The following is a 23354-nucleotide window of genomic DNA, read 5'->3' as shown; positions in this document are numbered from 1 at the left end:
TGTGCTAGTAACATTGAAAACAGGGATGAGAGAAAGAAATAGTAGTAATCGTGTTTGCTTGTCTCTTTCTAATTCGATAGCTGATGTTAGCTTTTTGTTTTTAGTCTTATGTCGATATGGGGGGGGGGGAGCCACTATGGAATTTTTATCAAAACATGCCCCATATTATAGGAACACATATGTAGTAGCAACTATCACTAAATAATGCATAAGACAGGTCGCTTTATTGACACGCGCTTGAATTCTGTTGAATGTTCGTCGCATGCTTACAAACGTTAAAACGCACAATAACAAAGTAGAAATAAGGCATATAAAGTAGATATCAAATTATGCAGTTTGAAATGCGAAGGCCACGCTTTGGCTATCGAAGATACAGTGCTAATGAAGTACCGAATATTGTTGATCGCCTGAGAATTTCTTTCGTACATCCAGAGCATGGTATGTGAAATACAAACTGCATATAGTTCCTCGCCTATCTTACGATAACCTCAGCATCCGGGAATATTAACCCTGTCTGGTTGATGAAGTGTTGCCAACGGACAACACCCCTGATTTTCTTTTCTTGCTGAGTAGCTGTATTGCTTGGGCAGTTTCTCAATAAAATAGATGCTGGCTATCCCGTAATCGAAAGTAGATGTAAGCATGAAATGCCAACCAGCAAAGCAGATTGGTTGGATATGATACTCGCCACTATCTTAAAATGTGTGTAGTGCGCCTTCGCAATGGCCCACACCACACTGCACCACACCGCACCACGCCATTCTGTGTACTGGTCCATCCATAATGACGCTGCCAAAGTAGAAGAAAAAAAAAAACTGGCTGTAGGCCACAGGCCACGCAGCCAAAGACGCCAAGGAAACAGAGCGCGCTGCCGAGCAAAAGAAGAATAAATTGAATTATGGGGTTTTACGTGCACAGCCACGATTTGAAACTGAGGCACGGCGGCCCGGCGCACCTCATTATGTGAGGCATGGCGGCTGTCGCGGCCGGTATTTGATCCCACGACCTCGTGCTTTGCAGCGCAATACCGTAACCATTAAGAGCCACGACAGCGTGGTGCCATCTCTCGAGGCGACGCAAGACGAGTGCTCAGCGCAAGAAGATGGCAATGAAGCGTACGGTGCCCTGCATCTGCCTCTTGTACGTCGCTATTAGAAATAAGGAATAAAACTTTACTGTAATAGAAGTAACATATCGAGTGCTATTGTGAACGAATAATAGGAAGAACGCGGAATCAATATTTCTTGTAACTTGCTTCAGCAGTAACTAGCGTATGTAAGGGGGTCCTGTGCAAATTGCTGTTCATCCTACACGGAACACATTTCATTATTCTCGCAACTTCTGTAGAGCAGCATTTATACACACCGTAGCTTCTCCACCGTTACTCCGTACATCGAAGAACGCATTCAGTGGCGTTAAGCGTTTGCGAGGGTTGAACGTACCTTTGACACACTGTCTGTTGTCGATGTTGACAGGATACTCCGGCCTGCACTCGCAGCGTCGGGAGGTGACGTTGCAGAACACGTGGTACAGAACGCGGCTGCATGTCTGGTTGCACGGGTCGCCAATGTAGAAGCCCACATCTGCAAATGATGAAACAAAAAGAACAGAGAAAGCTCCAGGTTATCATAAATGTTCGACAAAGAAGCACGAATTACTGGTATCGCAGAGCAACCGTAGTTATATCGGCAAACTAGTGTCAAAATGGTGCATTTTTTTTTCATTTAGTGAACGGAAACTGGAAACCAACTGAAACTAAGAAATCGTGCTGTTTCTGTGACGTAAATAAAACGATCAATGTAATGAAATGTATTTTGCTAGAACACCTTACAGGAAATTGCGCTTACGGTCCAGGTTTCAGTGCCCTCGGTAACACTACTTTATTTGTGAACGCACTACGATAATCTTCTTAAGGACACGATAAAGTTTTTCATTGATTGATGTTATTAATCAAGTAAAAAAAAATACCCGGTTCATCCCTCTTTCGTAGGAATTGGTAGAACACGAAAGTGAAACGTTTCTACACAGAAGCTGTTGCTTATTTGCTTCTCGAGCCCATGTTTGCTGCAGGAAAAAGCACACGACTTGCGGGCCGGCGACCCTGTTTCAAATTTGTTTGGAGTCCGAGCTGCCGAGTCGCTTCGGCGACGGTACGAGTATTTTGGTTCGACGTCGCAGTGTTTTGGGCAGCCTGTTAAGACGCGCTCAGCTTCAGGGCTGCCAGTGGCAGAGTTTGCAGCGTGCGCCGCGAAGGCTTTCTGCTTCAAGCTAGCCCCTGTATTGCCGGACCAAAGCGAGATTCTCCCGTGGACGTCGCTGCCTTTCTGCGCCGCTTAGCGCAGCAGTTTTCTTAGTTGGTGCCATCGCAAGCGAAGCAGTAGGCGGCGTGTAAGCACTGCTGACGCATGTTTAAGCTGTACTCCGTAGGGGACGAGGCGTCGCAGGCTATTCGGACGCGAAAGACAAGCCACGCGCGGAAACTGCATCGCCACCTCAGGAGAAGGCCTACACAGCCTATACCTGGCTACACCGCGTTGGAGACTCCACTGCGTCGAGACGACCGAAGCGCGCGCGCTGCCGGCGCTCGTTAGTGTCATGCCGCAGTTCTTCACCGCTCCTAGCTGGCGGCGCTGTCCCTTTCAAGAGATAGCATATTTTACGTGCTCGCGCTGACTTCACATCCGCTAAAAGAAGTTGATGGTGGACGCCGGCATAAAACACTTTCGTGTTAACAGGCAGCTTGGGCTGGTTTAAGTATAGGATAATAAATATAACAGTGATGTGTCAATTATATATCTGTATGCTTGAGTTCAGGGCTATCAGCGCTGAAGGGTCCGAGATGCCACTTGTTGTCTGAAGGCAAATGGGTTCGCAGGCGGACATTTGCTTTAAATTCAGGCGTTACTTTACCAAATGAACCCCGTCACTCTTGCTGACAATGTAGAGTAACGTGAACTTTCAGTGTGTGGTGTCTGTCTGTGTATATTGACACGTGTAGTTGTTTGTCTTTATCGGGTGACCACGTTTCACCGCCTAACAAATGTTATCGCAGAATGAAGGACGCGCGTTCATCTATCAAAAGTGGAAGACGCGCGGGTCCCAGCGATTAGTCTGGAACATTCGACGACTGATGTACAAAAGCCGACGCACATGACCCGCTGATCAGATTTTAGACGATCCCCGACTGTCTTCGCCGCTGTAGCCGTTCTTTGAGTGTAGCCTGTTTTTGAGGGCACAAGTTCGCCCAAGAAAACGCTAGCTTTGTCTTTCCCAAGTTTGGCTGCTTTCTTCACCGTCACTACCACGTGACAATATTATGGAGGATAGCGCTGCAAAGCAAAGTGATTTAATTGAATGTTGACTTCTTTCTCTGAATTTAATTGTCATCATTTCAAGCAATAAAACCACCCCATCACCACACATTATTGGACGATACATTAAAGCACTGTCCCCTTTCCATTGAAAAACACACAATGAATGCGGAACTTCTCTTTTCTCATAATGACTAGGCCTTTGCATTTACTGACACGTCCTTGTGTAGTGACATGGTTGGTTCTGCAAGTTCCTTGAAATTCGTGCTGCAAGCGCACCTAGCTCAGGCAATACAAAACACACAACCGGAAATACACAGTCATCTGGCTCTCTGTTTTCATCGCCTGTCCTCTGTGTTTCTGCAGTGCTGTCTTTATAAACGAGAACTTCCCGGAGGTTATATTTTCATCTCAGCTGTCGTAGCGACTTCAACACGTCATATCTCTTTGGTATCACTTGCCCTAGCACCTCTGTTTTTTCTTATTCTGTTTATGCAAACGGAATGTTTGCCTAACCGAACGTACGCATGCCAGTAAACCATCTTGTATGCTAATGTTGAGGCTGTGGCAAATCGACATGGCATTTGCAGGAGGCATAACGCAAAAGCGACAAGACAGTGAAGTACATATTCACATGGCCACAAAAACAAAACATTCGAACGCTTGTTTCAAGTTATATGCAAAGTTGGCTGAGATACGTGTTGCAAGGTGCACTTCTTTTGTAGTCTGGTTCTCAAACAACCACAGAAAATCTGGTGCATAAGCACTGCATGTGGCGGCACCTTGAAATCTTTATTTTTGACTGCATGGGAGCTGAAATCGTTAAGCGTGAACTTGAATAGTCGGCAAACACAGATGATTGAAGTTCGTGCTATCACGACAAGGCAGGAACTAGAGAAATGGAGATGGCAAGACGCACATTGTTTTTCATTACCACAGTGTTCAGCATAAGGAGGAACCAACTAGTACAACTTTTTTATTCCCAAGCACAAAGAGATAGAAGAAGAAAAGCCACGGATATTAAACAGACCCACGTCTGGTTTGCTACGCTACACTTAGTCAAATGGTCAAAAGAGATAAATTGTCAAAGAAAGAGACAAAGCCATAATTTCGCGCACACGTGAAAATGTGCTGCCAGTCTATTAATGGTAACAGAGACAGGTTGGCTTGATACTGCAGTGGTGTTTTCGGTGCGTTCTGAGCCACTGGCGCGTAGAGCTATGGTCCGAGGATACTCGTCTCGGAAGAGCCATGAAGCATGCTGAAGGCACACGAGCCCTGGATTCAGATGGTCCAGTACTTGTAGGACGCTACGAGATGACGGTGCGTGTAACTGCTCGGGAGCTGATGATACGTTTCATGCTGTCGCTGTGCCTATCAAGTAGAATATTGAATGTCGCCCGGGAAGTGTAGGCAATGAATCAGCATCCACACGTTCCGTAGCTTCCTTGTCATTGGCACCATTGCCTTTACTATACTTCTCCTCTGAGTCTAGAGTGCTTGGCCTGGGTGGCAAAGGAGATGGTGATGATAAACCTGGAGTGCTCGTAAAAAAGCTGCGAATCTCCTTGGTGAGTGCCGAGATGGTTTTCTGACAGGGTCAGCAGCTTCTTTATGATAGGAGCGGTAGCTCAGCATCTGTTCCAATATACAGCCATTTCTTCCTAAATTAGGGGACATTCTGTGGAAGAGGCATCACAGGGTCCGGCACTTCTCGGGCACTTTAGAGTGAGAACTTTGCAGCTGTCAAGGCTGTAACACTCGATGAAGCGAAGCCAGGCCGTCACGTTTGTGTACACCTAGCTCAAGGGCCTAAAAATTGTACATTTCCTGCATTGTAGTGGTATTGGTAGAAAGGAACGAACTATATGACGAAAACGGCCCACCTTGACGTGTGGCATGTGCTTGCGTCGTAAGCCCACGGAGCTCTACAGTGCTCACATATATACACTGCTAACTCGGTATCTTCCATCTTATTTCACCCTATTTAACCTAGCAACCACTTGAACATATGCGTTCTAAGTGTATCACACATATTTATAATTTCCTAATCAAGTTAACCAGTCAATTCATCAACCAAGGAGTATGAAACAGCCGCAACGCAGATGTCACGGGAAAATACAAACGCCGCTATGAAATGCATAATAAAACCAAAACCCCCGCCTAAACATTGTTAATGGAATAGTGAGTTATGCCGCATTATGCGAAAATTCGGGGTGGTGTGAACAAAACATGGTGCAAAAATGGCCAACTGCGCAAGGAGTAAAAACAGGTGAAGAACTTCTCGTCCTGACGTCAAATTTCTCAGTGTCTTACAAAACCCAGTATCGTGTCATTCCCATATGCAGAAGCTCACACAACACTTTTGACAACACATGGTGCGCTAGTCACCGTCGTCATCGTCTTCTATCATGCGCTAACGATCCGTGAATACGAAATGGCTACGCTGTGCGTCACGTATCAATTTCTAGCAAATCCCCCGTAACGGGTGAGAGGCACATATGCGACAGAAAACAGCAACACTCTCGCCCCCAAATCATGAGTGTATGAAATGAGCTGTACCACCGTCATCACGTCTTAAAAAGGGACGCCGCGCAAGTTTGTAGCATGCACAACGACACGCGGATCAATACCTACGCGAAAACATTGCACCAAAGCTGCTACAATGCTTTCACACTCCCACCACACGCTAGCAATATTAAGTGTCTCTGCCGGATTTTGCAATCCTATTGATTAATATTACGGTTAGCTATCTTGGGATGCTTCCGCAGTTTCCTATGGTTATTTATCAGTATGTCTAAGCGTTTTCTCAGCAATTTGTTTCGCTGGGTATGTATCTCTGCGTAAGTACCATTTTTCAATGGCAAACATATATTTAAAGTTTATCTTGGCACAATCGAATCCACATTACATATACTCAAACTGCCTTGTCTGAATATGTATTAACACACAAGCCATGCATGTACTTCACGGAGGCGCCGCGAGATGGCACAGCGTGTCCTGTGGGAAGCGCGAGAGAGGAGTCCAGCTGCACGCTCGCCTCATGGGAGACGAGTTTAAGAGGTGGCAATCCGGGGTGTCGCACCATTGATTCAACACTAACGGCCTTATGTCCAAATTAATTATGCGATGAGTTCTGTGGGAATTAATTCATTTATCCATTGATTGATAAGTTATTCACCGGGCGAGTGAGACGGAAACTTTCATGCCCACAACATAACAGCTGGGCTTTGACTGACGACGTGACGGGCCCTCCTGATAAATTTTCATCAGATGGTGTTCTTTGAAAATCTCCTAAGCGACAGCACCTTGGTCGGTCAAGATAAAGTACAATTTGCTTAGAGTTATGCAGGTTAGACCGGAAAAGCACAGGCAATCCTGGAAGTGCGGAGCCAGTAAGCCTTAAAGCGAGGGGTCAGCGCACTGATACATCTTGTATACGCCGATGTGCCAGCTTTTAGAAAAGGCTGCCTCTTATTTCTCTGATTATTCTCCGCGATGTTCTGCGCATAGCCCGTAGGGTTGCAAGACACGTGAAGCGTAATGCGCTCGGTGAAAAACAAAGAGAACGAAGAAAAGCGCAAGTACTTTTCTACGTATGAGGTCTTGATATAAATGGGAAAGTAAAACTTCCTCCAATTAATAGAATAGTAACTCAAAGCACGTGTAAGCAGAAAAAATTTTATATGACTTTGCATGACCAAGTCGAAATGACTTTTCTAAGGCTTCTTCATTGATTCGCTAAACGCCTTAGATTGCTTTTAAAAGTGTGCAATTAAAATCAATGTCAATACTGCAGCGTTCTTTCTTGTTTTTTGACGGACTTAGGTGCCCCTACAAGCCTGCATAAGACACAGTGCCCTTGACGAGGAATGAATTTTGAAACCTTGCGAATAGATACCCGACCCTCTCACTTTGCTCCACACCACTGTTTAGAGCCAATGGCGCAGTACTAGTCCAGCTGCAGCCAAATGAGATATATCCACTGAGCTTACAAATGCCATTCAGCTGCCAGAAGAATAGTTGGCCTACCTGGCGCAGTATTTTGTCAATATTTCCCTCGTGGCTCTTCCACGTAACGCTTCGGCCTCAAGTCTCCAGCGGCCGCGAAGCACATGACTTAGACGGCACTAACGCCTGTGGCGCAGCAGAGGGTGCTGAGAATCTTCAGATCAGCGGAGGCTGCCATGGAAACTGAACCTGGCAACGTTTAACAATTTAATCCTCGCGAGTGAAGCTACCCTAAAAGGGCTCTTCGAAGATCTAACAGGCACTGGTTGAAATACCATATGGCTTAGTTAAGCTAGAAGTGGCGAGGCATACACGCGGCGGCTAATCAATGGCCAGGTCGTATGCTGCATAGGTTTCCAGCTACGAGAGTAAACGGGGTAAGTTTTCTAAGCCATAACCTCATAGCGGGAATTCCCAATGGACTCTACAGCACTATAAATAGTAGCAGTCATAGTAATACACCTAAAAGAAGGCATAAATAAAGTATTAAAAACGTACACTCTGACGACCAGTCATAATAATGGCGCGCATGAGTTTGGTGAAACGTTAAATAATATTGAAAAAGATAAAAAGTCAGAATGTTGTTGTCATGGGCGGCTCCAGTCCGACAGTGCTAAAAAAATGCAGGCTAGGGAACAAGCAATTGGCAACTTTACTATCGACTCTAGAATAGCAGCGAATATAAGCTAGTATAGTTCGCGAAAAGGAATTGAATATGAATAATGAATACCTACTTCCAGAAGAGCGATACCACGAAGTAGACTTGGAAAATTTGTAACGGAGACCCATGAAATTAAACACAATTCCTACACTGTGCAACGCCAGCACAACGCCCAACATAAAAGTATTAGGTAGAGTAAATGGCATTATTCATAGGTTAGCGAGGCTTAGGCTTGCTAATAATTTGAAGATGTACAGGCCAAAATTAGTCAAAAGGACAGAAGCAAATCTCGCGACAGCCATAGTAAGAGCGGACGAAATTCAGGCTGGTGCTCACGAACAAATATAAATCTTTGGAACAGGAGGGTATGAAGTGGCATAAAACTATTTAATGAGAAAAATAAAATACTCTCTCGTGGTGCAACCGGTGTTGGAGGTAAGTCGCCAGGACAACAAATAGGTAAGCGCTCTCAAGTAGCAAGCCACGTATCAAGGACACAACAAACCGTGAAAGTGTCTAACTCGATCCAGACATCGTATTGTATGGGCTTAATTGTTCAAGTACACAAACAAAAATAAAATACTTGATATTCAAATTTATAGCATCAGAAAGGTTCACGATGCCGTGAAAGACGGGGACAGCCTAAAATCAGTGAGTTAAGCAAGCTTTGGATTCAAATGAAGGCGAATGCAACGAAAGGTGGGCGATATCGTTAGCAATTTTGTCGATATAGTAAAGCCTCAGGGAAAGCCTATATCGAATTGCACAGAGCCACCCAATGGCAACGTAATTATATCTGAATTTAGTAAATAAATTATGTGGTTTTACGTGCCAAAACCACTTTCTGATTATGAGGCACGCCGTAGTGGAGGACTCCGGAAATTTCGACCACCTGGGGTTCTTTAACTTGCTCCTAAATCTAAGCACACGGGTGTTTTCGCATTTCGCCCTCATCGAAATGCCGCCACCGTGGCAGGGATTCGATCCGGCGACCTCGTGCTCAGCAGCCCATAACCATAGCCACTGAGCAACCATGACGGGTATCTGAATGTAGTAATGAAAAGCAAACGTTAATCATTGCATCTGTTTGTACGTCTCCAACTGCATCAATCCATTATTGCATCACCTACCACATCACCGTGTCTCTTAATTTGCAAGATACAGTCAGAGGAAAACTGTCAGGAAAAGAGAGAGTAATAGTCGATTTGCTAACAGAAATGGTATATTGTGCTCGAAAGGACTTGTACCCTTTACTCGCAATGCCTAATTGTTTAGCTCCACAGAAGGCTTGCAAAACGTGCCAACATCATATTAACCCATAATACGGGAGACGGTAAAGGATGGAGGAAATGTGGGTCCGTTGGTCAAGTTTCGGAACATGCACAAGATATTTCCGAAGGTAATTTTCAATAAATGTGGCCGACACTTGACTTTACAAAGTAGAACCATTCAAAAAGAGAATATGCGACAATGAATTACGTTCGTGTGGTCAATTGGGTAATTAAGAAATTTGTGTAGTATAACAAACATCTTATGATAACTCTCATAGATAAAAAACTGCATTTGATTATTTGTAAAGATACTTGCAATAATGGTGGCATTGCGTAGGGAAGAGCAGAAAGCTTGCCTGAACACTCAATTACAAGCATTGTCTCAACACCAAAATATGTCTAAACATTCCGCAGCTACCTTATAAATCTTCATAGAAAAATCGGAAAAGCACCCAACAGCAAAAGGATGCAACAAGGAGGTATCATCTCTCCAATGTTATGCATAGCGTGCATTACATTGCACTCAAGCTGTCAGAGTGCTGAGAATTAGGCGTGAAACTCAATGGCAACATCTCGAAAGTCTTTGTTATGCATGCGACTTGGTCTTCTTCAGCAACGGTGGAGATGACTCGCAACCAACCATAGAGGACCATAGCCGAGACAGTGTGAGAATATCACTGGAGAATAACATGCGGAATACTGAGATAATATTTAATAGCATAGCAAGAAAACCAAAATCCGTGATTGGTGGTCAACCTCTGGTATATGTGGATGAATACGTCTAAGCCAATTAGTCACGGGGAACTGTATCACTGCAAATAAAAATTTTAGGGGTTTTACGTGCCAAAAATACGATGCGATTATGAGGCACGCTGTAGTGGGGGACTCCGGAATAATTTCGACCACCTGTGGTTCTTTAACGTGAAACTAAATCGGAGTACACGGGTGTTTTCGCACATTGCGCCCATCTAAATGTGGCCGGCATGGCCGGGATGTGATCCCGCGACCTCGTGCTTAGCAGCCCGACAGTATTGCCACTACGCAACCACGGCGTGTATCACTGGAATGAAATTTACAGAAGAGAAAAGATTGTTTGGCGCAAATGTGACAGCTGGGCATTTCCAAGTTGTGACCAGCAGCTTGCCGCTATCTTTGAGAAAAAAAGTGCAAGATCATTTCAGTTTACAGTGGTAACTTATGGGGAAGAAAGTTCAAGGATATGAAAGAAGCTTCGTGAATTGAGGACCATGTAACGAGTGGTGAAATGGAAAACGGCTGGCGTAACTCTGTGTGGAAGACAGTGGTGTGAGCTAGAGACTACGCTGGGGTAGCCGATATTGTCGTTGACGCTAAGAGCGTGAAATCGAGTTGGGCAGGCTATGTAGTACATAAATCAAATAACTAGAGGTGTAATCGAGTTCCATTATGGCTGCCGAGGGAAGGCCAGCGCAGCCGCGGATGACAGAGAGCTAGGTGTGGTGTGATGAACTCGGGAATATTTCATGCAAAAAGGTAAGGTGGAACTGAATGAAGTAGAATGTAAGTGGAGGTCACTTTTAAATATTCGGTCCTGCAATGGACATAAAAGCGGCATGCGGGAATGTTATTGATATGTACGTGTATCCTGTTCTTCTGCAACTGTTTTTAGAATTATCATAAATTTAGCTCAAGGTATCATTTCCTTTCATTTCTTGCTCCTTTTTTTAAACAGGCGTGAGGACTTCTGTACGTAATACATTAAAATTGCAATAGAGAAGAAGCAGCAGCTCTGGGCTTTGGCTACTCACGTGACCAGCTCGCACTTGTACAATCAGTGCCTTTTATTTCGTTTGGCGTAATGAAGCCGGCTAGCTGTCTTTATTCTCAGCCCTAAATCTTTAGTACCCTTCCCTTTCTACGGGGGCAGAGCAGCAGACTAGAGGAATGGACATCAAGCGGACCCCTCTGCCTTTTCTTTAAAAATATTTGAAATATTCGTCAAAGCATGCTACGTCGTGAAACAAAATCTGTTTACACAAATAAATAAGTAGTGTCGAATATTATGAACACTCGTTGCGCAACCGACTACTTTCCTAGGCAATTACTCGTGTACTTCAGCGACAATACTACATAGACGTTATACACGTACGGAGGAATTACTTCTGTTCGTGAAAATACGACAAACATACTGCCCGTACGATCTTTGTTGTACACCTGTTATGTTTCTTTCTTTACCACAGCGTTAAGGTGCGGTTAATTGCGATTGACTTCATATTTATCGATAATGTGAACAAAACAATGAAAACTTATTTATGAGCCAAAATAAAAAGAAAGTATTTAAGCAGGTTGTTGCATTTTTACTACTAATGATAGCATCTCTCCTACTGGCTTCTTTAATTTATTGAGTGATGAGAAAACAAAAGCTTTGAACATTCTATCATAACAATGCCATATTTCTAGGGGCGGGCAGCTCAACCAGGACGTAGGACAAAAGTTTGTAGATGATACGAGTGCAGACTAGCAACTGGTTTATTTTTTCAAACAAGTGATAAAATATACAGAGTATGGGATGATATGATGAAGTGATGCGTGCAAGCGGTGAAAGGGTGTCACCATTTCTTGCCATTAAAACTAAGTTTATCATGTAGAGAAATACAAGCGAGGCTGACGCATGCGCCTGGGTTTACATGCATCAAATAAGCTTCTACAATAGCACGCATGATTATTTTTTCATTTTTTGTACAATATTTAACTTTTTTTAAAACAAAAGTTTGCATGGGCAAGTTCTACAATGCGTGGCCAGATTCGAGCCTGTTGAATTTCTGATAACAGTTTGGTTCTCCCTGAGGTGGATGTTAAGGCAGCCTCTGGTCTGCCCAAAGTGCGTTTTGCCGCACAAAAGTGAAATTACCTCCACAACCTGCACTGAGCATGCCACGAGCTGCCCCGTGTGCTTGATGCGGCATATGGGCATGGACGCCTGCATAGGTCTATTCGCACGAGTACATATCTTGTTTAAGGAGTTTTCAGCTGAAAAGACAACTTGAACATATTTGAGCGACATCCCGGTTCAGTCATTTCGCGAGATCTTGGTTGTTTATTTAAACTCTACGTTGATTATCTGGGACAATGATCTTATGACTCAAAAGCAGGAGGTCTGCACTGGCTCTCAGGTCGAACCAATTCTTAGCGAGATTTTTCTCGGCAGTGTTGACCGGACGCTCGAGAGCGTCTTGACGGGAATTTTGACCGAGTGTTTTGGGTTTGTTCATGGCTACTCCATAATTGTCCGCTCCGAAACAAGTTCTAAAGACATTGGCTTATCTAGCTGCCTTTGATAACAAAGCTATGGGTATCCGATTTACTCATGATCTGCCTACTAATAACTAATAATGAAATTCAATTTCCGGATTTACAGGTAATATTAACAGCACAACACAATTGTTGGCAATATACCGCAGGCAGAAATCAAGCAATCTTAAACTACGCATCGACACACTTACAAATAGTGAAAAGAGGCCTTGGTATGACTTGCTTAGGATGCGCACAAGAAAGCTATGCCCCCAATTCGCCAATCTCAGCTTTTCGCAACAGCTTAGTCGTCTAGAGAAGGCAAGTTTTCCAAATTCCGTTGTTGTATCAATATGTAAAGAGCTAGTGAAGAAAATAAATAAGGCGAATCACCCTAGAGACAGGTCCAACGGAAAAACTATGCAGTCATCCTTTAAGTACATTATAAAATATAAAGACGCCAAATAAACGGACACACACAAGAGAAGAGAACGGGACAGGGAACCGTTGTGTGTGTCCGTTTATTTGGCGTCCTTATATTTTATAATGAACAGTTACCAACTTGCCCAACAAGAAGTCCTTTTATATTAATCCTTTAAGTACATCCAGATGGGGCATGGTTTATAAAAAGCAGCCATGAAATATGGTGCTCAAGTCGTCTTTTCAGCTAAATACTCGTTAAACAAGATATGCAATTATGTCAATAGACCTGCGCAAGCGTCCAAGATCATTTGCCGCCTCAAGCAAACGGGTCAGCTTGTGGCATGCTCAGTTGGAGCTGTGTACGTCGTTCCATCAGCTTTTGTGCGGCAAAAAGTACTTTGGGCAGGCGGGTCGCTGCTTTAACATCCGCCTCAGGGAGCACCAAGGTGCCCTCAGGAATTCAACAGGCGCGAATCTGGCCGCGCATTGTAGAAATTGCTAATGAAAACTTTTGTTTGAAAAAACGTAAATATTCTATAAAAATGTAAATCAAATCAGCCCCGACATTGTGTTTAAGCTAATATTATTCATATCAACTCAGGCACATGCGTCAGGCAGACCTCTATCTCTCAGCATGATAAAGAAACAAAGTTTTCGAATGACACCTTTTCACCCCTTGCGCACGTCACTTCATCACATGATCCCATTCTCCGTATATTTAACCACTTGTTTGAAAAACTAAACGAGTTGTTGGTCTTCACTCACGTCGTATACTTCCTTTCGTTCTTCGTCCAGGTTGAGCAGCCCACCCCTAGAAATATGTTCAATCACCAAATCGCCCAGCTAGCTGCGGTAATTGCCCTAAGATTACATCCTAGGTTGCATCGCGTGCTCAAGCATCGCAAAAAGTTATCTAAGAACACTCCTGTTGATGCAATTTAAAGAGCGATATATGTAGAAAATGTGGACTCAAGATAAAAGTGATAAAGCATAAAAGTTATCATCTCTTTCGCGCACATAGCTCGCAAATAAATATGAGACGCGACGACTCCACAAACAAGTCGTTACAATGTGGCTCCCCAGGCTACATTCGGGCCTACCAGATTTAGCTTTTCAGAAACCGCAAAAGCAAGCTGTCTTCATCTCAAGATATATGCGAATTCAATGCCGTGTTCGTACAGAAAACATTCCCTGAAGCGCTGCCCACACCATGATTTTTCGCCGAGAGACTACACCTACAACCCTGAAGGTACAACCTCGAGGACGAATGATGAAATAATCAGATGCCGAAAAAACCCGCCGCACCAGTGAGGCGTGACCTGCGTTGATGGAAAAGTTTGGGGTGCATCAAAAATGCATTACGGAACGATTTCCCAAACTCGGTGAGAAAAACAACGTTGACGCAGAAGCAAGCCCCCCTTCCTCTACACCCCTTTTAAGATGCCTATCCGCGTGTATGCGAGAGACGTGTTGCCTACTCGAGTTCAAACAACCATTTGCGCATCGATGCACGTAAGAAAACAAAGTACAAGATGGCAACCTAACAGTTTGCGATGCTTCAGAGCAGCACAACGTTAGGGTGACAAAGTGCCCCAGCTTTTGGCAGGATAGCGATTGACTGCAGTCGACCTCTAGCATTTCAGGCCACTTACCACATAGCCAATGTGACCTAGAAAAGAAAAAAAGTTCATATACAATATCAAGAGCAGAATATAAATAAATGTTTATCGAAGCCAGCTCTTGGTTTGGCAATGCCTATTGCGCAAGGACTCGCCGCAAACGAAAGTCGAATATCGGAAGCGATTTTTTAAACGCATTCATAACGAAATATATAACACTATTAAGGTCAATATAAAGAAAAAAATGTAAAGGTACCAACGGGGTCCGCTGCACGTAGCATTTAAAGGAGCGACTGCGTAGTTTCCCGAGCTAGGCGAATTTCCTTAGAAGGGAAAGGAAACCAGCGAGCCAACCTCTCGCAATCTTCAGGCTATAAAGAAAGAAGATAAAAAGAAAAGCTGAAGGTAAAAATCATTTATAACAGCGATATCGAAGTGGTGCCTCTCGCTCGGGAATTTCCATACTAGGTTCTCTTTTCTATGTCTACGCTTCTCTCTCTCTTTTGCTTTATGGGTTTATTTTTTTGTGCATTGTGAAGAAAACTGACTGGCTCAGCAATGCTTTTTAAAAAGGAACTACAACAGAAGCCGGCGTTTTTTTTCTCTCTTTAGATACCTATCAATGCAAATTAGAGCTATTTGATTTCTCAGCCAAATTAGGTGGCCGCATATGTCGTGGCTGGTGTGCCCTGCAGAAACGATGAACGTAATCAGTGACTGTTGTGCAAGCAAGACGAACACGGCAATTCATATCTAGGTGACACACTTTTACCCCCAGACCCTGAACAAGTTTTGAGCAGGGAACCCAAGTAGAGCGTTGAAGCTCCGGTCAGTAACCATGAATTTCTGGCAACAGCGCATAGGATTGAAGAAAAAGAGGAAACTGAGAAGTAACGTTGCCATCTCGAAAGTGTCGACACTGTGCGGAACAACTACAAGAATAAGGACGGCGCCCGCATAATAAGGAGAGTAGCAGGATACACAAGAGACTCCGGGTATGCACGAATGTTGGCTGATAAGGACGGAGGCTATGTAGTCATGAACCAAATGCTCCTTATTGACAAGGTCATGGCAGCTGTTATTACGAATTTTCGGATCAAGAATCGAAAACCAACGAGAGTAAAGAGCAAGGATGTAGCCTTGCTGGAAGAGTTGAAGATCGACTGCATTAAGAGGGAAGTGAAGAACAACAAGTTTCAGAAACTCACTGTGTTCTTCAGCGTAAAGAGCCACAAGGTGGAATATTCCTTCAGTGCCATTGTTACGGAGCGCGGAACATGGCAGTCTACTATCAGTCGGTATCTGCAAATACAGCTGAAGTTGCTGGCACGTCAGGTACCATACAAGATTTCTAACTCAGACCAACTAGTGGAACTACTCAATGCTGATCTGCAAGGCCTGAACTCGGGCTTCTCGGTTGACATGGAATCTACTCGGTACTCCACGAGGACGTGTTTCAGGCGGGTGGCGATTGCACTGAACGTTCAGGAGTGGCAGCGTTCCAAAATGCGAGTCGTGTCCTCGTAGGGGGATTTATAGAGTTGTTGGAAGTGTACCTTCCCTCAACCATCCTTAGGTTTCACGATGCCTTTTATGTAAAAAGACGAGATATATGTATCGGATCAAGTGTTGCACCGGTACTCACTCCACGCACCTCCACTACAATGTTACGCGAAGGACGGGTCAGTAAGACGAGCAACTATTTATAGGTTATATTTACAAAAGCGGTTGCAGCGCTGACCGGTTAGATTCATCGCGCGAGCCCAGTTCTTTCTTCGTTCTCTTTTCTCGAGTTATGGCGCCCACGCGCCTCGTTCAAACAATCAAATGTCACACGCGTGTAGCAATATTTTGAGTCGGATTTGCTTGTTGTCGCGGGTACTTACTGACTACCGTATAGTTCATGTCTTTAGATACGTGGACGACTTCTTAATCCTGTTAGATACTAACACTCACAATGACCTTGAAGAGTAGCAAAATAAATTCTTCAGTCTTTCGAATCCATAGCCACCACGTTGAATTTAACCTTTGGATTGCCCGAAAATCCTTTTTTGCAGTTTTCAGACATAAGGCTGTTCTTTTATGATAAGCATCACCTATGTTGTAGGTACTCGCCTCGTTCAAATAAGGCACTTCTGCCGATCGATTCATGTCACTCTAAGCAGGTCAAGAGGGGCATTGCAGTGTCATCCTTGAAGTCATCTCTCGCCAAGTCATGTCACCATACGTTCCGAGCTAGTTTTGCCTCCCAGGTGAAACGTCTCCGTAATGCAGGTTTTCCGCAGGCCCTACTCCAGGCCGGAGCTGACTCGCTGTTGAAGTCCATATGCCACCATATCACCGACACTGGGGTTGAGTTATGAGAAAAGAGAGTGAGGCCAAAGTTGGAGGTAATGCCATAAGTCCATAATGCTTCGCATGGGATGAAGAACGCAGCCGGGAAATTCGGTGTTGAAGTTATTTTGTCAGCGTCCAGCTAGTTGTCTCGTTCGTGCGCCTTTTCTAATGCAGGTAAAACCAAGAGTGATAGATGTGGAATGGAATAAAACTGTACTTAGCAGCCTCACAACACAGACTACATTTTGTTCTTTCGCACTTGTTCTTTATTTTCTTCTCGCCCCTGCCCCTTGACTTGTTTCCACTTCTTCTATTTGCAGGAGGTCAGAGGATTGCTTTATTCCCCCCAGCATTATTTCCATCCCTCTTGGGATAATATTTGAATATATTCTCTAGCAGTGGATCCCATGGTGTCATTGTGACCAATGTACCATGAGGCTTTTAACTGTCCTTGTTGACTTGCCATCTTGATCACACAAAATGGCGCGTTATAGGCCGCGTTCTGGCTTAGACCTCTTTTTACCAGTACGAAGTCTTCGACGTCGAGTGTTGGTAACGTTGTATTCTTCCTCTAGCCTAATTTTCTCTTCATTCTTTCACAATACTTTGATCTACTATCTTCAGTTCTTGCTGCTTCTGTGAGCTTTATGTTCTTGTCAATGCCGAGGCTTATATACGGAGATGGATAAGGCGGTCTCCCAGTTGAAGCAAACAGAGGAGTGCATCCCAGACCAGTTGTACACGAGCGGTTGTGGTGGGCTACTGCCACTCCCAGACAACATTTCCAACCACTTGGGACTGCTGGAGGCATGCCAATGTATTGTTTGATGGCCCGGATAGCCCTTTCAGCTAGCCCATTTGCTGCGAGATGATAGGGCGCAGTGAACCGTAACTTGATTTTACGCGTTTCAGGCCATTCCTGTAGCCGACGACTTCGGATAGCAGGTCCATTGTCGGAGACAATTACTTTTACGTTGTCAAACATTTTCCTGCTCAAAAATTAAACTACGCTGCTAGCATCTTCTTTACCAGGCCTTGCTGTAATCATCCTGGTGCACTCATCAATGCACAAGAGGACGGCTTGTGTATTCTGAACTCCTTCAAACTTTTTTCGTAGTTCCAGGAAGTCTAGATGAATAACCTTAAATGGCGTGTTAGAATATTGTGGTATAACCATTTTTAGCTTCGGTTGTATCGATTTTACTTAGTTAATCTGTCATTTATGACATTAGAAAACATCGTCTTTTGTTTCTTGCTTCATACGACGCCATGAGAACCTTTTTGTCAATTTCATGTAGGTTCTCCAAAAGCTATCATGGCCTCCTGATTCGGGCCTATCATATTACAGTACCAATACTTTTGAAACCAAGGAAGTAGGAACGGCAACTTGTCCATTTTTGGTACGTTGCAAAAACTCGGTTCCTTCCCATATCGTTGCAAAATGTGCATCTTCAAGATTGTCTGGAAGCATAATGGCTAATCGCGACATTGCATCCGGGTCCTTCGCAGATACTCCCGGGCGATGAGCTGCTTCAAAATCAAATTGCTGCAGTAAACCCACCCAACGGGCTATCTTTCCTTTCAGTTCGGCCATCTGCAATATGTACGTTAGTGCTTCATGGTCTGTGTATAGCTTGAACTTTGCAGCTTCCAAATGTGAACGGAAGTAGCGGACGGCTTTTAAAACGGCGAGAGCTTCTTTTTCGGTTATAGAATAGTTCAATTCTGTCTTGCTAAATGAGTAGATGTGGTATCCAACTACACGAAGCTGTTTGTTTGGTGGTCTTGATGAGTCTCTTTGATATAAGACTGCTCCCTTTTCACAGTGAGAAGCATCGGTATTCAATTCGAAGGGCAAGGCAATGTCTGTTAAGCACTACAAAGGGTCAGAACAAGTCAGAACAATTGGTCAGAATCGTACCGATTCCCGGTAGGCGTCATCACATTCTTCTGTCCAGCAAAAGGGAACATCTTTCTGAGTCAGTCTTGTGAGACAGCGGCTTTTGAGAGCATCTTGAACGAATGCTCTGAAATGGCCTAGAAACACGCGAAGTGAGTGTACAGCGTATGGCTTTACTAGTTTTGCTATGTGAGCTACCGATTCTTCTTTTGTATTCGTTGTTCCGTTCAAAACTCTGCCAAGAAATGCCACCTTAGTTTTCAAGAACTCACTCTTCTTCAAATTACCTTTTAGCTTAGCATCAGATAACGCTGCCAGAATATGACCCAGGTGTCACTCATGCAACTTTTCACTTTTAGAGCATGTGATAATGTCGTCCACGTAAACATTGCTGAAGCGTCCAATGTAGGGATTGAAAACGGTGTTCGTCGCTTTTTGAAACCAACTAGGTGAGTTTTTCCATCCAAAAGGAAGACGATTATACTCGTATATGCCAAATAAAGCCGTAAGTGCGTTGTATTGCTTGCCGTTGCCGAAGCCGTTGCCGTTGCAGAAGCCGTTGCAGAAGTCTATGCGAGGAAAACAGGTACAGCCTCCCGTTTCATCGATGGTGGTGTGAATCCTTGGCATCGGAAAATGAATCAACAAGGTTTGGATATTTACTGCTCTGTAATTCGTACATAACCGCCAGCTGACGCCTTGCTTTCTAGCAATGGTGATAGGTGAAGCTAAAGGAGACACCAAAGGGCGAATTACATTAGCCTCTAACACCTTTTGTAGCTCTTCTTTTAGCCACGCCTTCTTTTCTCTCGTCAAGTTGTATGGCTCTATCCTCACAATTGTTTTGTCAAACAGGTGAAATGGAACTTTGAACTTTGTTGTCACCGGTGGATATCCTCCCAAGCATACCAGTTCGGGGAAGAGTTGAGGAAATAAAGTGTCTTTGCTGAGCATCCGTAGGGGGTCTTGGTTCTTGCCCTGGCTCTGTTTGGTCAGCCTCTTGATAACAGACATCGTATCGCCCCAATAAATATTCAGCCTCAACAACTTCATGTCCGGACGAGATAGGAGAAAGTCGTACTCCACAGTGTCTAAAATTAATGCAACCACTTCTGCCTCTTTAGATTGGCACTTCACTCCCCCCCCCCCCCCCCCCCCCAGGCGTACCCACTCACAATACTCTCTCTTGCTTCCATCCGACCCACGCACAAGAACTGATCTCCCTCGGAATACAACTTGCGGGTTTGCGTTGCTTTTCTTAGGAATGGATACAGAAGCGCCGCTGTCTATAAGTGCTCTTGTACGTTGTCCATTAACCTCAATTTCCATATGTAACAAACTCGCAAAAATCAAAGAAACAGTCTCGTTGTTTGTCATAGGGTAAGACTGAGAACCCTCATTTATTAGTTTTTATTTTCAATGTGGGCAAGCTGCGTTCCTCAGGCAATGACTCCCTTTCCGTGGCATGCAACGACCGATGGTGACTTCCCTCTTGGTAACCGTTCTTTGGTAACCGTTCATGAAACTCTCAGTTTCTGGATGCTTCTGCCCCTTGGACATACTAACGCGGCTTTGTCGTCCTCTCCATATAATGGCACGCGATCTCTTGAAGGGACTCGAGCAAAGCCTCCATAGTTTTTGGTGCTGCAGCTTGAATTTCTTGTTGCAATTCCCGAGGTAGGCCATGTAGTATGAGCGTTATAACGAATTTCAGTGAAAGTTCCGGCTCTCCAAGTTGCAGTAGTCAATGCTTTTCAAAGAAATACTCGAGGACTGCTCCCGACATATAGGGATAAGATATAGATTGTTCCCATCGCTCAAGCGGGCTACGACGGAATGACGAGATGAAACTCTCGTTCCACGCGCTCCATGCATCAAATTGATCTCCCGTGATTCGCAGCTCGTACCGTTTTCTTGCGATGCCGTTTAGAAAAGGGAGCATACGCTTCACTTTTCTTGCATCTGTGTCCCAGCCGTTTTGTCGACAGGCGTACTGAAAGAACGCAATCCAAGCTTCTGGATTTCCCGACAAACCATTAAAGCGTTCAGGTCCCACAGCCTCTGTAGGAACGCTTCCTTTGAGGCTCAGAGCCGAGACAAAAGTCTGAATCATTTCATTTTGCTGTAAAACTTTCTTTTTTTTGAAGTTGAATCGCCCGAAGCATAACGGAGAGATCTGAATGGTAAGTTGGCTCTGACGCGACTGACTTCTCTAGTTGCGATAGCACAAGGCGGTTGAAAAGGGAGACTTTGTGGTTTATCTTCACAGACCCTTTTTCTAAGAGTTTGTCCAAAGACATAGATGCCCTCTGCAGAACGATAGACACGAGCTCACCTGTCGTCACGTCGACGGGAAAATCGACTGGCGGGTCTCCAAGGAGTGCGTTCTTCGTGAAGACGAGGCTGTCTTTGGCTGGCTGAACGAAGAAGGTTACCCACATCTTGGATCGTATAAAGCCTACTGCGCCAAATATGCAATAAAACTATACTTAGCAGCCTCACAGCACAGACTCCATTTTCTTCTATCGCACTTTTTCTTGATTCTCTTTTCTCCCACTGCACCTTGTCTTGTTTCAGCTTCTTCTATTTGCAGGCGGTCATAGGATTGCTTCACGGCATAAAACACAGGCGGACCTACACACTATGAATGTTCTACGTGGGCCAAAGCGGAAGGATTTATTCACAATTGTTTAATGGAGCACTCTAACTCATTAAAAATGGCACCGGAAAGCACCTGCCAGTTCATTGTAGGTCACGTGCAAAGAAGTGCAATCCGATATTTGATAAAACGAAGGTTTTAGGGCGAGCAACAGATCAAAGGGCACGTGAAATCTCGGAAGCTTCCTTGATAGCAAGACACGCTCAGATAGGTGCGTCAGCGAACTTTCAGTGTATCTTTGTGTGTCAGTGTGTCAGTGTATACCAACTCGCCCAAACTGCCACGCTTTTGATTTTCAAGATAGAGCTTCATTTTCGGAGTAGATAGGGGCTTGTCGAGGGAGTGTTCCATGGTCGCATGGTTACGATTTGGTTTGGGCATGCGCATAGTTCGAAGAGGCAGCAATTGTGTGACTTCCATAAAGCAGTTGGTAGTCTGCGTTCGTCCTGTTCTCTACCTCGGTGTGTCGTCCGTAGAGCAGTGGAACTTCACAAAAAGTGAATGTCTCACCAACTATCCTCCGAGCACACTCTCCTCGAGACCAACTCGGCGTGACTAGTGTGCTCGTGCGCTTTTTTGTGCGCATCGAAGGGAATCCGTCTGACGCTTCTTCTGGCAGTCTCACCTTACTGGGTCCTTTAAGCACTTTGCTCTTGATGGATGGCTTTCTCACGGCAAATCTAAGGAGTGTTGTCGTGAAGCAATGCTAAGCGAGGTGCTGCCGGCGGCTTAGAAATCACAAATCGGAAGAGATAATTTTTCTAGCGACCACATAACAAGGGTTCATCGCGAAGGGTAGGGTGGCAACCAAGGGTGCGTTTATAGGAGTCGAGAGAGACGAACGAACGCGTTCATTTTGACTCAATTGTGCGTTTGTGAACGTGAGTGAGTGGGTCAGTCATGTTCGAGCGCTAGAATGCGTGAGCAAACGACATCCAAAAGCGTTAGAGTAGTTCATGCGTTTCGTGCCTGCCTTTTAAAGGGCTTTGCAGTAACGCTGAGGCTTCGGTTAGGTATAGATCTGGGTAATATGTACTACATGCTAACTTTTGTTTATCATATGCATAGGTGGTGTCCAAAATATGGCGACGGTGACTTGTTTCCGGTTACTGCAATTGTTTCCGCCGGTTGCAGCTTACAAAGGCATGTTCGTCAAGATCGCCTTTACTTACGCCGAGGGAGCCGCCACTGAGGTGGAGATTTGGACGAAACCTATTGCGTCTGTCATAGATAAGCGTTTTGACGAGTCAGTGAGTGTTTCAATCGTTTCTGGGTGGGAGCTTTAGCGAATGAAGAAGAGCGCATTCTGCCTGAAGCCAATGTAATTCAAGCCAATGACATGACGAGACGGCTGTGTGTTAGGCTGTAGGTCTTCATGCTCCAATATCGAAAACCAATCTCCTGAAGACGTCAGAATTTCGTTCCGGCAGTGAGATGAAGGTTCTCGACAGTCTACAACACGATGTACTTCTGACAAAGGGGGCAAGTGTGTCAGAAATGGTTACCCGTTGAGCACCTTAGGCGGGAAGGCTTAGCGCTGCCATGTCGTGCCTTCCATGGAAGAGAAGTTTTTGGGTAACCTGGAGAAAAATTTCTTCAAAGGTAGGAAACTATTCCTCTTTACTCACTTATGAGGCTTTATTTTTCTGTGTCGTTGTGTTTGAGGTTTTGACGTCCATCTGCTAGCGCCATTCATCAGGTTTCATGTTGTCGTACGACGAAAACAACAAAGGCCTGGATCGTGATTTGCTTGCGTTACCTCTTCCGATGCTCATTTTTTTTCACAATTTCTGCCCTCCGTCAGTGGTCAGGGTGACGCTTGGCCCGCATTTCATTACGGTATAATGTTTCGCTTACTAACTGAACAAATATTGTGTCTGGTTCCTATACCG

General features: G+C 44.6%; 1 protein-coding gene across 1 annotated transcript in view; it reads right to left on the bottom strand.

The window, feature by feature from the left end:
• The window catches only part of LOC126530015 (uncharacterized), a 301615-nt gene that overhangs the window by 139057 nt on the left and 139204 nt on the right, over window positions 1-23354 (bottom strand). Inside the window, exon 3 of the mRNA XM_050177484.3 lies at window positions 1443-1583. Coding sequence (XP_050033441.1) covers window positions 1443-1583 — 141 coding nt within the window. The remainder of the gene's footprint in view (window positions 1-1442; window positions 1584-23354) is intronic.

The sequence above is a fragment of the Dermacentor andersoni genome, chromosome 5, assembly GCF_023375885.2.
Source record: "Dermacentor andersoni chromosome 5, qqDerAnde1_hic_scaffold, whole genome shotgun sequence".
Taxonomy (NCBI): Eukaryota; Metazoa; Arthropoda; class Arachnida; order Ixodida; family Ixodidae; genus Dermacentor; species Dermacentor andersoni.
Note: the sequence above shows the minus strand (reverse complement) of the source record. Positions and strands in the feature narration are given on the sequence as shown.